The sequence below is a fragment of the Ascaphus truei genome, chromosome 11, assembly GCF_040206685.1.
Source record: "Ascaphus truei isolate aAscTru1 chromosome 11, aAscTru1.hap1, whole genome shotgun sequence".
In the NCBI taxonomy this organism is placed as follows: Eukaryota; Metazoa; Chordata; class Amphibia; order Anura; family Ascaphidae; genus Ascaphus; species Ascaphus truei.
Window position 1 is genome coordinate 44,116,095 of NC_134493.1, and position 18,679 is coordinate 44,134,773.

The 18,679-nt window shown below is 42.4% G+C and overlaps 1 protein-coding gene across 2 annotated transcripts in view; it reads right to left on the bottom strand.

The window, feature by feature from the left end:
- The window catches only part of SDK1 (sidekick cell adhesion molecule 1), a 489,999-nt gene that overhangs the window by 288,722 nt on the left and 182,598 nt on the right, over window positions 1-18,679 (bottom strand). For both annotated transcript variants that reach the window (XM_075565975.1, XM_075565976.1), the window contains exon 5: window positions 15,488-15,621. In XM_075565975.1, the coding sequence (XP_075422090.1) occupies window positions 15,488-15,621 (134 nt within the window). The remainder of the gene's footprint in view (window positions 1-15,487; window positions 15,622-18,679) is intronic.

An 18,679-nucleotide genomic window follows, 5' to 3' on the forward strand; every position in this document is an offset into this window, starting at 1 on the left:
CAGCAGAAGCCATCATTACGATATATCTGGTCGGACTTGAAATAAATCTAGTTTCTAACCAGTTCTTGCAGATTAATGGTGAGATCCTATCTCAAATTATAGTGCACCTTTCCCATGTTCTGGGAAAAATTGTACTCAAGTGAGATAGTCACTATTGTCCCTCTACAGTCTACACCAATGTTGGTCAACTCTAGTCCTCAAGGGCCACCAACGGGTCAGGTTTTAAGGATATGCCTGCTTCAACACAGGTGGTGCAGTCAGAATGAATGACTGATCCACTGATTGAGCACTGATCGGCTAGAGACACCAGTGAGTCTGGGAGTCTCGCGAGACTAGAGATTGATCCCCGCGACATCACTTCCGGTTTTAGACACAGTCGGTATTAATGTCTTTGTATTTGCCTGCATTGACGTGTCCTCCTGGTTAGATGGCGCAATATATTCTAGTGAGTGGTCTCCTGGGGCTCTGGTTATACAAGGAGTCTCGCGAGATGTTTGACTGGGTCTGCTGACGTCATCGATACCGGAGGATGCGATCAATTTAGGTAATTAAAATGTATGTATATAAATATGTGTTTGCTGTGATTAGGGCATACTCTTTGACAAAGGGCTTAGCCCGAAACGCGTCAGAGTGGGTGGTTGTCCCCTTTTTTATGGTGTCTCCCCTTGTTGACCAATAAATTAGTTTTTTACCTATGGTGTGCTGGTTCCTGCCGTTTGTCCCTGTGCTGTGCTCCACTCCCCTCTCTAGAGGTTGTTTTCTTCTGATCTTCAATCAAGTTGGATGCACGCCTACACGGATTTCCTGCTGCTTACCATCACTCTACAATTCAAAGTGAGTGAACTGTGATATTACTACTGATCTCTGATTGTGTCACCAATATTGTTCAGTGACTTATCCAAGTGTGGTAGGGGAAAAGGGAACCCTCTGCCTTTGGTGTTGTGTTCCCCTAATACCCTATAAATCCCACTCTAAGATTTAAGCCTTAACTGGCAGTCACGTGTTCATCAACTTTATATCAGGTTGACTATGGATATCAATCCATTTGGAGCAGTTTTATTTCATTAATACACTGAGGAAAAAGAATACGGATATCCGTGGCTTATGGAACCTGTTATATAATATACCTGTGGAATATGTCTGTTGCACCATAATTGGACTTTTAGTCCTGTTTCCTACAGTCTACACCAATGTTGGTCAACTCTAGTCCTCAAGGGCCACCAACGGGTCAGGTTTTAAGGATATGCCTGCTTCAACACAGGTGGCGCAGTCAGAATGAATGACTGATCCACTGATTGAGCAACCTGTGCTGAAGCAGGGATATCCCTAATACCTGGCCTGATGGTGGCCCTTAAGGACTGGAGTTGGCCACCCCTGCTCCTCACTGATCACTCAACCAAAATGCTGAATATCACACTCGGACCCGGCGTTAACCACCATTTAAATCAATGACACTTAACACTGGATCGATTAATCCCGGCTATAGTGTACACAGTAATAACCACTCATGTCTCGTCATTTCTCTTCCCTTTGCTTCTCTTTACTTGTTTTCAACCTCTGCATTCATGGCAAGATTTACTGTCGGACGATTAATAGCAGAGAGATACTTTTATCTTCCTTCAAAAGTAAATACTCTGGAATGACCAACAGTGGCATATTAGGGTTTATCTGTTTGTAAATCAGAAGGATGATAAATGTCTTACAATTAAATCATGTTGATAAATCACAAGTCCCATACAACAATTGTTCAGTGGTGGAAGAATTATAAATAGTGATATGTCGATTAGCACACATGACATATCACTTTTAGCTTCTTATACATTGTATATGGATTTCCTAGAGCTTCTTGCCAGCTTCGCCTGGAAGAAGCACAGAGCCCACTCAAAATTTGAAAATAAATCCTTCAATGTTAATCTATTTATGTTATGAAATGGAATTATACAGGTCTTTCTATTAACACAGTACATAGCACTATGCCTCTAGTTTGCTAAGCTCATAAATGTCTATATACCTCGAAACTACTTCACACCATTGCATCTTGGCACATCTGCATGGGCCCAAGGACACATTTTAACACTAGGACTTTACGGAGAGGACAATGAGAAAACATGGTCCAAAGTATATACAAATATACGTGCACTCAAACATTAAAGATATGTGTGGGTGCTGAAACTCAATGGAGAAATTCCTTAGAAATGAAGGAAAAAGGAGTAACATTCCAAAATAGTGGTCAAGTGCTAGCATTTATTCATCCAACGTTTCGGTCAAACACAACAGACCATTCTCTTGGGAAAGATCTGCTGTGTTGGACCAAAACATTGGATGAATAAATACCGACCCCCGTCACCACTATTTCGGAATGCTACGCTTCTTGCTTCATTTCAATGATAAAAGATGAACATGAATAGGAAACTTGTATTTTATATGTGTTTCCCAGTGAATAATCTCAACCTGTTTACAGTTCTCAAAAAGCCAGACAGAGTATAACCTCCAGAATAAAAACCTGCCCAGATTTAATAACTGTAACAACCTTATGTCTTTTATTCACACTTCAAAAATATGAATACACACATTTATGTTAACACTGCTTGTACTCACTTTACCCGTAGGAAGCAGCTCAATTACGATTTCCCACATCCATCATAAGATACAGTATTTTGAACCAGGGCCAATAAAAGGTGACACAGAACAGAATGCAGCCCACTGTATTGCGGATGTCAAACAAGTTCACAACATAACTTCTAGGACGTCCCATCTGAAAATCATCTGGTTTACAAGATGAATACTCTGGTACTTATTTGCCCAAACTGTAATTTTCTGAGGGATTCCTCAGTTCACTGGAGGAGACCGATCCTGGTAGGATTTCATACTTGGTGAATTCATCTATAAGCTGGACTAGATGCCGGCCCCTCCTCGCCTTGTCTGAGCTTCTTGTGACTACGTACATTATCTTTAGGCTTATTTACTCTAATAGAACCGGAAGCCGCTCTGGGGCTTGTCCCTTTGCTCATATTTGTGTTTAGTGATTTTATTTCCAATTTGTATATATCAGTTTGCTCAGCTAATAGCAATTTTATGCTAATAATGTTCTGAGGCTTGGTAAATAGAAGCAAATCAACATAGATTAATCTATTGTGTTAATATTGGCAAATAAAAAATATGTTTAAACGGATCAGAAGCAAAAGGTGGCACTGTGTGCTCATTTGCATGTCATTACCCAGAATCCCTGGCTGCTGTGGAAGCACTGTATGCTGGGAGATAATGGGGAAAGGCAGGGCTACAGACCAGTCCGAGATGTGTGAATGTGCTCACAATGTGGGATTGTTCATTTAAAATGTAAACACTTTATTTGATATTGTACTGTGCAGCATAATGGCCTATATGAGACTAACGTACCCTCTCCCATTTGCATGGACACACCTACTGCGCTCGCATTAACCAACACCGCACTGAGGATGAATATAAGTTCTTTGGGGCAGTGGCGTGAGCACCTCTTCCTAATGTTTTCTTGGTGCTTGTAACCCCATGTTACATGTCCGTGTTCCTAACACGTGAAGCTCAGTGAAAGGAGACATCCCGTCCACGAAACTTCACTTCCAAAAAGAGACATGCATCCAGTGTAATGTTCTCAGCGTATCGCTTGTTTAGGATGCCCTCTCACACAGTGTAAATGCCAGTGCACTCAAGTACAGCATGCACTGCCAAATATATATCCTCTTTAAAGCAGCAATCTTGCCTATACATTTTTTATATGTATATAATTGGCCAGAGTTGAAACGTGCTATTTTCAACTCCGGGGGCGTCCCAGTTCCTGAGATACATAAAGGCCAAGGTACCGGTGCCCACCTCGGGAAACAATATGGCCGCCAAATCTCGTGGTCTCTGCTGGCCACAATGGCATTGGCAGCGTCTTCCTATTGAATCACGCCAGTGGCCATAGTTGATTTCACACTAGGGAGAACCAGCACGAAAAACGTTGCGCGTCTCAGGGATCAGGGGGTCCCCGTAGCTTAAAATAGAGCGTCTGTGCAGATGTGGGACTGTATTTGGTAAACACATTACCTTAACCCCAGCGTTTCTCTGCCATCAACGAATCTCCCGCCTCTAACCTCATACAGTCATCGGAAGCGTTCGGTGTACTGGGACCCGCTGAGAGTACAGATCTCTGGGCGAGAGAGCATGAGCCACTGATTGAGCCCCCTGTGCTGAAGCAGGAATATCCTGAAAACCTGACCTCTTAGTGGCCCTTGAGGACTGGAGTTGGCCGCCCCTGATCTAGTGCAGTGGTTCCCAAGGACCCCGAACACTGCAGGTTTTAAGGATATCCTAACTTTAGCACAGGTGGCTCAATCATTGTGACCGAACCCCCTGTGCCCAAGCGGGGATATCTTTAAAACCTGGACTGTTAGGGGTCCTTGAGGACTGGAGTTGGGGGACCACTGATCTAGACAGTGTATCCTAAAGGACTGTGATCTGGGAGCAGCAATGGAACTCAAATATTATTAACCAAACATTTTTTGTTTGCACCCCCCTGCCTGCTCTCACCCTCTTACCTTTTCTCCGGCATCATTTGACATCACGACGTCATGTGACGTCACCCCATTGCCATTTGACCCGGCGGCGTAATTTGACTCCGTCACCAGAAGCCGCCGGAGAGCCGGTAACTGTTGTGTTTAGGTAAGAGCGCGCACTCCCCCATAGCATTTTAGTTAAATATTGTGGTGAACAGCACTGCGCCTTTAAGCGCTGCGCCCCTGAACATTTCGAGGGCGCCCCCCTCCCCAGTTTGCGCACCCCTGCAAACCAATTTAGGATCTTGTCCACAGCTTTCATACACCACGCGAAAGACTAATTTTCACCCTAAATTCCCGCAGACCATTCTTTCTAAATAATATAAATAGTCTAAAGTGCATCCTGATTGTACCTACCTCTAGGGACTGGCATTGATGGCATGGGGACCGATTCCTCTGGTCTGCAATACCTCAACATTACATCTGTAGCAAATCTGCATGAAAATTACTTTTCATACCAAATAAAAATATCACTTGTGAGCACATTCACATGTCCCAGACAGGTCGGCAACCCTGCCTTTCCCCATGATCTCTTAGCATACAACGCTCCCGCTACAGCCAGGGATTCTGGGAAATGACATGCAAATAAGCACTCACAATGTCACCTTTTGCTTCTTTATCCATTTATAAGCTTATAACGCAGCTTTTTCAGCACTGCCACCAAGAAATCTGTACAAACATTAAGAGCAATATTTACTAAGTGCTACTCCAAAAGGCACCTTCTGGGATGAAAGACATCGTATGGGCCAAATTTACTAAGCAGTGTTCATTTATAAGCCATCTTCCATGCTGAAACACACCGTACAGCAGAGGGGTGCTCTACACCAGGGCTCAAGCCCTCCCCCCCCCCCCCCCCCCCAGCAGGTCAGGTGTTCAGGATATCCCTGCTTCAGTATGGAAAATAGCTGAAGCGCTCAAATGCAGGTATATCTCAAAATGATAATAAGCCAGACCACTGTACCAGGGTACTAACAATTGATATAGTACCTATTGTGTCATATAATGGGTACTATCCTCCTGAAGACAGGTGGTGTGTGGTGCAACCCACTCACCATCAGTCTCATTGGCAGGTTCCCCTGAAAAATATACAAGTACTTACATCCTGGTAGGGCAGGCAGGCAGGCTGTGCAGCTACTCAATGCAATACAGGGAAAGGGAGACCAAAAAGCGCACCAGCACAAACGGAGCAGGAAGAAACCAGGACAAAAAAATGATTAAAAGGGCACTTTAATGTGGCAAAAGACCCATCCAATGCATTTCGAACGTCGCAGCGTTCTTTTTCAAGGAAAAAGAACGCTGCGACGTTCGAAATGCATTGGATGGGTCTTTTGCCACATTAAAGTGCCCTTTTAATCATTTTTTTGTCCTGGTTTCTTCCTGCTCCGTTTGTGCTGGTGCGCTTTTTGGTCTCCCTTTTCCCTGTATCCCTGCTTCAGCACAGGTGTTTCAATCAGAGGCTCAGTCGAACTGCACCACCAGTGCTGAAGCAGGGACTGAGCCACCTGTGCTGAAGCAGGGCCTGATTGAGCCACCTGTGCTGAAGCAGAGATATCCTGAAAACCTGACCTGTTGGGGGTGGCAGGTTGAGGACTAGAGTTGGGCACCCCTGCTTGACTGAAATGGGCAAGATTTACTAAGAGGCGCTCAAAGGTGTCTTACTAATAATACTGCTTAGTAAATATGGCCCAATATGTATTTATTAAATAACGCAGAATAAAACAGTAAAATAAAGACAACAACAGTTGCCTTGAGTATTGTATTTTATGAAGACATTTATAAGCTTGCGAGTATCCATAACATGTTCCTTCCATATTTTCTGTTCGTGGAGACTCTCACAGTGACGAAACATCCCACACTGTAATGAAATCCTCTTTTTATACTGCCCAACTTAACATTTTGTGGAAATTCAGTACCTTACCCATCTCAAATTGAAATGTCTCGCTATAAATTTCATGTTTTCATATCAGTTAATTGAACAGCTAAATTGGTTGTAGTGTCAGAGCAAATAAGGTCTTTTCTACTCTATCTGGGTAATTTTGCTGCTGCGGCTGCAAATATCTCGTCTCAAATTGTGAAACCAGGCAGGACAAAATGACACCATCATATTTTAAATTAATTATATTGCCATATTGGCTGCACGTTTAATTCTCAGCCACCAGCTCCTCCAATGTTATCACTTCCAAAACAGTTACTTTTTTTTTTTTTTTTTAGTGTTTAAGCAAAGAATATATCTTAGTTAAAAAATAATTGGCTGCATTATCTTTCAACTTGCCAGAGATGAGGGAAGCTTTTATACATCTCCATCAATCTTTGCTTGTGGTTTTCTGCTGGGAAGGGTAAAATAATTAAAATGAAACCCCTTAAAGAGGCATTCGTAGCTGGCCTTTTTTTTTTATTTATTTTTTTTACATAGAATTCAAGCAGGGGGGTCTCCGGAGCTGACCCCCATTAATTTCAGAGAAGAACCCACCTATGCAAATAGGTAGAAAAAGAAAGGCCCCTATTAAAGCACTCCCAATGGTGTAATGGCGTATTGTTTAAAATAAAACTTTATTAGTATAGTAAATAAAATAAATGTGGACTAACCAACAAAAAACGTATCACTTATGCAATATTACATTGTTACATAGTAGATGAGGTTGAAAAAAGACGTAGGTCCATCAAGTACAACCTATGTTACATTTACACAACAGATACTTTATTCTATATCCAGTGGTTGACAAATCACCAAAAAATCTACTCGCCACCTAGTACCAAACGTGTGCTGCTTGGGCCAATATTTACTCGCCCGGGGGTTAAATCCACTCGCCCGGGGCGAGCAAATGTATAGGTTTGTCGAACACTGCCTATATCTATACTTACTTATTGATCCAGAGTATTGGTTCTCAGAAAAACACATAAGGTGTGGCAGACTATGTTGTGCGTGATATGAAGGTAGGACTATATTAATAATCCTACTATAGTCTTGACGGACTACTAAACTGTAGTGCCTTATATCTAATTAATTTCAGCACCGGAGACCCCCTGCTTCCGGAGATAATTGCCTCTGTTGGGTGTGCCGATAGCCACTCAGCTTGGCTAGCAGGACCACTTTTCAAATCTCCGGCGCCCGGCGGGCCAATAGGAAACCGTGACGTCATCCGTGGCCCCCCCGGTGCTGAAATGAATGGGGTTCAACTCTGGAGACACCCCCCCCCCGCTTCAAACAAATAAATAAATAACTTCTTTTTTTTTTAAATGTTCTGTTTGGATTGCTCCTTCAAAACCCATCTCATTTAAAAATACTTTAAAAATACAATTTGCTCAACACACATGTGCTGCTTCTCAGAAAGCTGCTCTTTTTAGTTTTTTTTGGGGGGGGGGGAATTTTTTTTTTTTCTGGCCAACAATTTGCTGAGGAATCAATACCCCCATACACAACAAATGTATCTGAAACGTGCCACTGATTATTGTCAATACAGGCAGTCCTCGTTTTGCAACGCTTCGTTTTACAACGAATGGCTTATCCAACGCTATGCAATGCATACCTATGTTCATTGTTACAACGCCAAAACGGCTTATCCAACGCTCTTACGACGCTTTGCAACGTTGTTTATGTGTATGTGTGTGTGTATATATATATATACACACACACATACACATAAACAACGTTGCAAAGTGTCGTAAGAGCGTATATATATATATATATATATATATATAATATTATATGATACTATATAATATTACATTATACTATATAATATATTATTTATTATGTTATATTATATATATAGTACAGTATATACACTATATAATTTATGTGTATCCTGCATATCTTATTGTCTCCATAAAATATTTGGTGTATTTTAGTGTTAAAAATGCCTTCAGGAACGGAACCTTTAATTTAAACAGTGTTCCTATAGGAAAATGTGTTTCGCTTTACAACGTTTCGCTTTACAACGCCATTTTGAGTAACGTATTGTGTCGGATAACCGAGGACTGCCTGTACTGTATGATGGGTAGATTCACATTTACCTGCATTTCAATGGCATGAGTTGCTTTTTCTTTTTTTTTATTATTTCAATATTTTATTATTTTACATGAATATAATAACATCTTACTTACATATACAATTCTGATAATAGAACAATATTGATCCCTTTACATTTTTAATATATGCTTTTACATTTTTAATATATCTATCTTAGCAAATACAATTATATTCTCTATATGATTTCTTTACAATTTTCTATATGTTCCATATCCAAATTATATATATATATATATATAAATCTCTTTGGATTCTTTTAATTATTCTTATTTTATAACATAGAAAAGATAAAGAAAAAGGATAGATAAAGATGGGGCCAGAGAGGAAAGGAGTGAGAAGGGGAGGGATGGAAAAGTTAGTTTAGAAGTAGGGGTATGTATAAGGGCTAAAAGGTAAAGGAGATCAGGAATAATAATCAACCAGAGTTAGGATTTTATCTGAAGAACAGAGGCCATAGTTCCCAGACCCTATACAATTGATCTAATTTTTGATTCAGTTGAGCTGAAAGCTTTTCCATTAATTTAACTTCATTTACTCTTTTAATTATTGTTTGTTGTGATGGTACGTTTATATTTTTCCATGCTGCTGCTGTAGAGCAGCGGGCTGCTGTTAGAACAAGAGAGATCATTTCTCTCATCGGGTTAGACACTTCTTCGACGGGATTTGCTAATAAATACATTAGTGAGCCTAGAGGGATTTTTATATCTGTAATTTCCTCAAGCATATTCTGCATCTTTGTCCAAAACTTTTGAATCTGTGGGCATGACCACTATATATGCGGTATATGCATATATACCGAGTTGCTTGTTCTGTGTGCTGCATGTTTGAACATATCTATATATTCAGCTCGTTGGTTTCCAGCATTTTCCCAGATTTGAACATTATCTGTAAGATGCTAGGGAGACAATTACTAGTTATTGTTATGGTTAGTGAGCTCATCTTCTCATAGAAGTGTATATTTCTGCATTGATCTGCATAGCCGGTTATTTTGGCAGGAGGGGAAAGCACAGAAAGTACACAAAATGTGTTTGATTTAAGATATAACAAGATGTTCTGCCAATTTCTTTTTTATTTTGGTACTGTATTTTTTTCACCTCCTGTTTTTAACTGCTCAGCCTCTGATTGGTTGTTTCCTCTCCGCGAGGCCGCTGATTGGCCATTGCACTACAGGGAGGTATGTGATTGGTTGCTTCGCCAACCTTCCGGCCATTCCTTAGGGGGAGGGTGTAGGCTGCAGGGGTGGGGGTTTAAGAGAGGGAGGGGGGAGAGGTCTGGGTGTAAAAGAGGGTGGGGTAATGTAAGAGAGGGAGGGGGGTGAGGTCTGGGTGTAAGAGAGGGAGGGGTAATGTAAGAGAGGGAGGGGTCTGGGTGTAAGAGAGGGAGGGGGGTGTAAGAGAGGGAGAGGGGGAGTGGTGGGGTATGAAAGGGAGGGGGGAGCGGTGAGGGTGTAAGAGAGGGAGCGGTGAGGGTGTAGGAGAGGGAGAGGGGGAGTGGTGGGGATGTATGAGGGGGAGGGGGTCGGGGGTGTGTGGGAGAGGGGGAGTGGTGGGGTATGAGAGGGAGGGAAGAGCAGTGGGAGTTTAAGAGAGGGAGGGGAGCGGTGGGGGTGTAAGATTGATGGGGAGAGATGTGGGGGTGTACGTGGGGGGGGGGAGAGATGAGGGAGGGGGAGAGATGTGGGGGTATAAGAGAGGAAGGTCACTGATAGAGTGTGTCACTTAGGGAGTGTATTAGTGAAGGGGGTGAATGTCCCTATAACTTGGGGTGGGAGCCTCAGTGACTGGGGGTGGGGGGAGCCTCAGTGACTGGGGGTGGGGGGGAGTCTCAGTGACTGGGGGTTGGGGGGGAGCCTCGGTGACTGGGGGTTGGGTTGAGAGTCTCAGTGAGTGGGGGTTGGGGGGAGTCTCAGTGAGTGAGGGTTGGGGGGAGCCTCGGTGACTGAGGGTTGGGTTGAGAGTCTCGGTGACTAGGGGTTGGGAGGAGTCTCATTGAGTGGGGGTTGAGGGGGAGTCTCAGTGACTGGGGGTTGGGAGGAGTCTCAGTGAGTGGGGGTTGAGGGGGAGTCTCAGTGACTGGGGGTTGGGAGGAGTCTCAGTGACTGGGGGTTGGGAGGAGTCTCAGTGAGTGGGGATTGTGGGGGAGTATCAGTGAGTGGGGGTTGGGTTGAGAGTCTCAGTGAGTGGCGGTTGGGAGCCTCAGTGACTGGGGGTTGGGTTGAGAGTCTCAGTGAGTGGGGGTTGGAGGGGACAATCAGTGAGTGGGATTGGGGCAGACAATCAGTGACTGGGGGTTGGGAGTCTCAGTGACTGGGGGTTGGGGGGAGTCTCAGTGAGTGGAGGTTGGGTTGGGAGTGTCAGTGAGTAGGGGTTGGGTTGGGAGCCTCAGTGACTGGGGGTTGGGTTGAGAGTCTCAGTAAGTGGGGGTTGGGTTGGGAGTCTCAGTGAGTGGGGGTTGGGTTGGGAGTCTCAGTGAGTGGGGGTTGGGTTGGGAGTCTCAGCGAGTGGGTGTTGGGCATGTAGCCTCCCTCACTAGAAGGTGGAATTCATGATCGGGTTACAGAGGGCACCATTATCTATTGAGTCACAGTTTCAAGTTTGCAATGGAAAAGATGACTCCAGAGTCCTGCGACCCGTGCAAAGCCGAGTACTTTAGCTAGTATATAATATATTGTGGTGTCTATTTGTAACTGTTGGTAAGTTTTCTTACAAAAAACACACACAAAAAAAAAAGAGAGATGCATCTGTCAAAAGATGTTATACATACAAAAGAAAAAACATTATTATGGGCGGGCCTTTTATTTGTCACAGCTGGCGGTGGGGTAGTGTTTAGATTGCACATGGGAAGAATGGATCGGGATTCAGTTTAAAATAAGGGGGGAAGGCGTTGTGGGCTGTGCTAAGGCGGCTGGTCTGATGATGTCCTTCCAGTTTGGCTAGTAGTATTTATATATCTCCTGCTTGGCTGGTACGGCCGGTGGGTTTTGGGCATCATAGGTGACGCGGGTGGATTTCCAAGTATGGGTGCTAGTATTTTTGGTATGTGTTTTTAATAAAAGCCGTGGCCATTTTACCCCAATTGTGGAGTCTGTGTTTTATTGGTTGGGTTCTGTGTGGCTAAGGGACGGAGGGGTTGTCGCCAGACCTCCTGACATCATGTACACACATATAAATACACATACAACCCACATATACACCCGGCTAAAGTGGGAAAGGCAAATTGTATGTAAAACTTCAACCCCAAAATATAGAAGATAGAAAAAAGCAATGGCCCTCATTCTCCGGAGGCTGCAATGTCCCTGGGTTTGACAGCGTTCAGGAAGGCAGAGTGTCAAGAGTCCCCAGAGGCTAAACAAAAGCTGTCATTCAAACCTAAATCTGGCAACCTACAGTACAACTGCCCAAACCTGGCTACCTACAGTACAACTGCCAGACTGCCAGTGAAGCAGCACCATTATACAATCAAGAGTACTACATATACTCAAATTTGGGATGACAAAGTATCTTACTGTGGGGTTACCAGTGAAGTAAAAAAAAAAATACTTGGGATGTTTCTTACAATATCTTTTTTTATTATTTAATATTTTCAGTGACAGAAAAAAAGAATTGTTTCCCAATTCTTTTTTTATGATGTTATACTTTTTAAGCATTTTTTCCCCATGCTTTATGATGCTATTTTTCCATTGTCCTGATTATTGTGCATTTTCCCATCATTTTATAAAAAAATAAATAAATTAAACACATACCGAGTCGTATTAAAACACAAACATTTTTTTAGAACCAAAACCAAAAAACACAAGTGAAATTGCCCACCGCTAGTTTTTAGACAATATACTTGTAGAGGAAAATTGCGAGGTTTAGGAAGCTCTGTACCCTATCATTTTATTTATGAAGCATGCTCATACTGGTCCCTTAAAAGGTAATACAGCCTACAATTAATCAGTTATGCTAGCACACCCAGAATGATTCGTCTTACTCACTAAACACAAGTAAATCTGGTAAGAACATGCACACCCCAGAGACTTTTTCTCTACGTGGTCTACACACCTTGTACCTAGAGATGGGCGAATCCACCCAAATCCGTTGCCCAGATTTCCGTGGATGTTACCCCCAAAATCCATTTTGCGGTGTAAAATCCATAAACGGAATTGGTTGGTTTCAATCCGCACAGATTCATCAAAATCCGCCGTTGGATACAACCGTGGACGGATCTGTAGGATCCCATCCGCGGATTCTGCAATCCGTTGGCGGAATCTTAAGAACGGATTGGATTCTACAGATCCGTCCACGGGTTGTGGAATCAGCGGAGTGCTTTTGAAATAATAATTAAAAAATCTGTAAAATGCGAAATCGCCCTTTTTGACATTGATCCGCTGAAATACGCGGGCCAAAAGGAACCGGCCGATCCAAATTCGCAAACAATATTCGTCCATCTCTACTTGTACAAACACAGAAATACAGAGCAGTATGAAACACATTTAAATGTGCCAGGCTCACTGGCTTTCTGTTGAACATGCAGTTAATGTTACTATGTCATTCACAAAACAGGTCCAACATAAACCTGTGTAAAAAAGTACTCTCTGTGTACAGCCCTCCAACAAAGCTCCAGTGTGACCCGACTGAGAAACTGATAACATTTGAGCCATAATTAAATCAAAATATATTATTCAATGAATACCTGCAGCAATTCACGATCAGAATATGCTTTGCATTATAAAACAAACATGGTCGGTCACAGAGCCATATATTTGGGGTGTTTGTCTATTACAAATTGGTATCTTTGGGGTTCCTGTTTGTTATACTGTAGATTGGTATATTTAATGTGCTCGTCTGTTACAGAGTGGTATATTTGGGGTGCTGGTCGGTTACAGGGTAGTATATTTGGGGTGCTGGTCTGTTACAGAGTGGTATATTTGGGGTGCTGGTCGGTTACAGGGTAGTATATTTGGGGTACTGGTCGGTTACAGAATAGAATATTTAGGGTGCTGGTCTGTTACAGAATAGAATATTTAGGGTGCTGGTCTGTTACAGAATAGAATATTTAGGGTGCTGGTCTGTTACAGAATAGAATATTTGGGGTGCTGGTCTGTTACAGAATAGAATATTTGTGGTGCTGGTCTGTTACAGAACAGAATATTTAGGGTGCTGGTCTGTTACAGAATAGAATATTTAGGGTGCTGGTCTGTTACAGAATAGTATATTTGGGGTACTGGTCGGTTACAGAATAGAATATTTAGGGTGCTGGTCTGTTACAGAATAGAATATTTAGGGTGCTGGTCTGTTACAGAATAGAATATTTAGGGTGCTGGTCTGTTACAGAATAGAATATTTGGGGTGCTGGTCTGTTACAGAATAGAATATTTGGGGTGCTGGTCTGTTACAGATTGGTATATTTGGAGTGCTGGTCTGTTACAGAATAGAATATTTGGGGTGCTGGTCTGTTACAGAATAGAATATTTGGGGTGCTGGTCTGTTACAGATTGGTATATTTGGAGTGCTGGTCTGTTACAGATTGGTATATTTGGGGTGCTGGTCTGTTACAGAGTGGTATATTTGAGGTGCTGGTTTGTTACAGAGTGGTATATTTGGGGTGCTGGTCTGTTACAGAGTGGTATATTTGGGGTGCTGGTCTGTTACAGAGTGGTATATTTAAGGTGCTGGTTTGTTTCAGAGTGGTATATTTGGGGTCATTGGACATACACTGAATGCTGGGTTTTTATACAGTAGATGAGTTTATTTGAGGAGCCTGATAGGGTTCGGTTTTGGAGGAGATTTGATGTTTGGGTCAGAGAAGCAGAATGTTTCCTCTGTATATTTGGGGTGCTGGTCGGTTACAGGGTAGTATATTTGGGGTGCTGGTCTGTTACAGAGTGGTATATTTGGGGTGCTGGTCGGTTACAGGGTAGTATATTTGGGGTACTGGTCGGTTACAGAATAGAATATTTAGGGTGCTGGTCTGTTACAGAATAGAATATTTAGGGTGCTGGTCTGTTACAGAATAGAATATTTAGGGTGCTGGTCTGTTACAGAATAGAATATTTGGGGTGCTGGTCTGTTACAGAATAGAATATTTGTGGTGCTGGTCTGTTACAGAATAGAATATTTAGGGTGCTGGTCTGTTACAGAATAGAATATTTAGGGTGCTGGTCTGTTACAGAATAGTATATTTGGGGTACTGGTCGGTTACAGAATAGAATATTTAGGGTGCTGGTCTGTTACAGAATAGAATATTTAGGGTGCTGGTCTGTTACAGAATAGAATATTTAGGGTGCTGGTCTGTTACAGAATAGAATATTTGGGGTGCTGGTCTGTTACAGAATAGAATATTTGGGGTGCTGGTCTGTTACAGATTGGTATATTTGGAGTGCTGGTCTGTTACAGAATAGAATATTTGGGGTGCTGGTCTGTTACAGAATAGAATATTTGGGGTGCTGGTCTGTTACAGATTGGTATATTTGGAGTGCTGGTCTGTTACAGATTGGTATATTTGGGGTGCTGGTCTGTTACAGAGTGGTATATTTAAGGTGCTGGTTTGTTTCAGAGTGGTATATTTGGGGTCATTGGACATACACTGAATGCTGGGTTTTTATACAGTAGATGAGTTTATTTGAGGAGCCTGATAGGGTTCGGTTTTGGAGGAGATTTGATGTTTGGGTCAGAGAAGCAGAATGTTTCCTCTGTTATTTTCTCCAGAGTTTGTATCTTTGGGACAGTACATACAAATACCACTTGTGGTCCAGCTGCATGTCTCTGGGGAATAACATGGAAATAAGATCTTTGGAACATGATACACCAATCTCTATATATGGCGACACTTGAAATGATGTATTGCTCCTTGATAATGATACTCATGACATACATGTAGCAACCTGTGCTTCTTTGATACCTACTTGCAATGCTGAGGTAAATGAATGGACTTGTCTTGTTCTCGCCATTCTTTTCATTCACGGCCTGGACATAATAGCTCCCAGCATCAGCAGCTGTGGTTGCGAGGATCACCAACTGATTTTCAAGCGTTATGGCCCTGCGTGACACAAGAATACAGAAGAAGTTTCACACCAATAGCAGAGAACCAGTAACCCTTTTCTATTAATGCTTAGAAATTACTTCCTAAGAAAGCAAGGCTCTTGCAGTAACAATTCCAATGGAAGCAAAGAATGACCTAATAAGATGCTCGTTACAAATCTGTTATAGAACTGATTGACTTAAAGGAGCAATCCAAGCAATATCCTGTGTGGTTTAAAAAAAAAATTAGTTCTGTAGTATTAGATCAGGGGTGCGCAAGTGGGGGGCACGAGAATTTCCAGGGGGGGCGCGGTGGCTACAGAGGTCCCACGCTCTCCCCCCCAAGGCATTTCAATTAAATGCCGGGGGAGGGGAAGGGGGGACAGCACAAGGCCTCTGCTCTGCAACATGTCGCCATGGTAACCGATGTCAAATGACGGCATGGGGGTCACGTGATGTCACATTGCCATGGCAACGTGACGTCACATGACCACACAACGTCATTTGATGCCGAAGCTGAGGAGGGTGGGGGCACGAGCCGGGAGATAAGCAGGCATGGGGGGGGGGGGGGGTGGGGGAGGGTGCAAATTAAAAACTTTGCGCACCCCTGTATTAGATAATGCTTACTACATTTGTTAAAATTATTATTAAACTCTTAATGCAATTTGTAATGTGTTTGAAAGCATCCTTTATTTCTATAGCAGGTTTTAGCCCACCTCCCCAGCAGTGCAAGATCTTTGCAACACTTTCCTGTTTGTGATACTTTGCAGCTCAAACTGCTGGGAACATTGGCAACAAACTGTAACAGTAGATAATGTTACCATTGTAGCTGCTGAGTTACACTGACTAAAGGATTAAAGCTGCAGTTCAGTCTTTTTTTTTTTTTTTACTTCAATAGTTTCATGTGTGCAATCTCTAATTACCTAAAGAACAGTATAGCTGCCGGTCAATTCGTTCTCCATGTATTGATCGGCAAAATTTGGTGACATCATTAGTGAAGGGATCTGTTTATATTCTGCTTCTTTCTCTCAGTGGAAGCTCATGAATATTCATGAGCACTCCTGCACTGGCATGTGCTAGAGGGAGGGCAGGGCTGACAAAGGGGTGTGCCAGGGCTTGTGACAGGACATGAAGGGGCAGTGCCTTAGCAAATGCTTGTTAAAATAGAATACAAGAAAATTGGTCTTTCAAAGTTGTTTTTTTAAAAACAGAAAATGCTAAAAGTATTATTTCTTACTACAGAACTGATTTATTAAAAAAAAAAACAGACATGCAGGATATTGACTGAACTGCAGCTTTAATTGAAACTGAAAGGCGGACATTTAGTGAACCCTGGGAAACAGCATCTTCGCTGATCTATCACGAATCGATCGGCAGCTTAGGTAATTCGTTTTCAATAAAGGTAATCAAACGCTGCATATTTTAAAACAAAACAAAAGATTTTTGTCACTTCGATTGCCTCTTTGACAAAACGAAGTACTGTAACTTTTAAACCTTATCCGCCAGTTAAATCATTTTGTTATCAAAACACTAGACACAAACGGGGTGCCTTCATCTTGGAAATTGTTTCCCAATTCTTGGTATATGACACGACTGTCCAATATGTGCATAACAGCTGCAGAAGTATTGTCCATACGAATAGATAATGTCAGAGCAAAAGGCTCAAAAATCCAGTGCTCAAGAGTTCCTTTATGACTATTACTGATCAGGTGTCCAGGAATTCTGGTCTGAACACACTTGTAGTTTATAGATGATTCTATTACTTCATAAGACATTATACTATATATACACATATACATGGCAGTCTATCAAGATAGACTGAGTTTTGGTATTTGTTTTTATATGATTATTCGTATGTTCATATATGTTTATAGAGATATAATTATCTCTTTGTTTTGTTCAGTGTTTGTTCAGATTATTCACTGATTGCTTCTTGTGACCTACTCCCTCTATTTGCATATTAACACCTGTCAGAGATTAGAATTATCTTTACGATTGGTTAGATCTTAGAAGGAAGTGACATAGATGGGCTATAAGAATGTCAGTCAGTGACTACTTGTTACTCTTTGATAAAGCACCCTGCGTGTGAAACGCGTTAGAGTGACAATATCAGTATTTTTTTGTCCATGTTTTTCATATAATAAATCCTTTTGATCAACTCAACCCATGACTGAAGCTGTGCACCGGGTTTTCCCTACTTGGGTGTTTCGCATACTGTCCATACGAATACACATATATTGCAACTATAGTTTTGGAATTATTCTGTTAAATGGAAAGGTCACAACTACCAATCTCTTTATGGGATACAATCAGAAATAAATTAGAATATATATATATTTTTAAATAAAAAATTATAAAGTTTTCTTCAAAATCTGTGTGCTATTATCTGTAAAAACAATTGTGATTTAATAAAGACCAGTTTAAGAATATTTATGAAATCTGAACTTCCACAAACTTTGGTCTTCATTCAGATGTCAGAGTAATACTCTAAAATATTTTTTTTTTTATAAACTGGGCAACATTTTGGATTGTGCACAAAAGTAAATGTAAAAATATATATATTATTCTTATTTTGATTTTTTTCCCCGTGACTTCTTTCCAAATCCCAAACTAACTGAGTTCTGTCAAAACCAACACCAGACAACTTTAAAACCTCAACACCAGTTAAAGTGTCCACCCTTAAACTCAACACACTTAGGCTAAGGTCCCAGTGCCTCCGCTGCACGCGCGCCCGCGAGGCTGGCGGCGCATGCAGCCGATTCCCACGGTCTGCAGTGAGCTGCAGGATGAGAGACTGGCGTGGGGGGCGTGGCGGGGGAGTGACGGGGGCACGGCCATGACGTCACCCGGCACGTTCGCCCTCATTGGCTGAACCGCGCGGGGGACGTGGCCTAGCGCTCCGACGCGAGTCCTGCTCTCAATTCTATTGAGAGCAGGAGAAACTCCCGCCACAGCGCTGCGGCCCCCCCCTCGCAGCGGGCCCGGCGCCATTGAGGGGAGGGCTCTCGTCCCTGCAGCGTCCGCCACAGCGGGCGCTGCAGTAGGAAGCGGGACCAAAGCCTTAGAAGAAACAACTT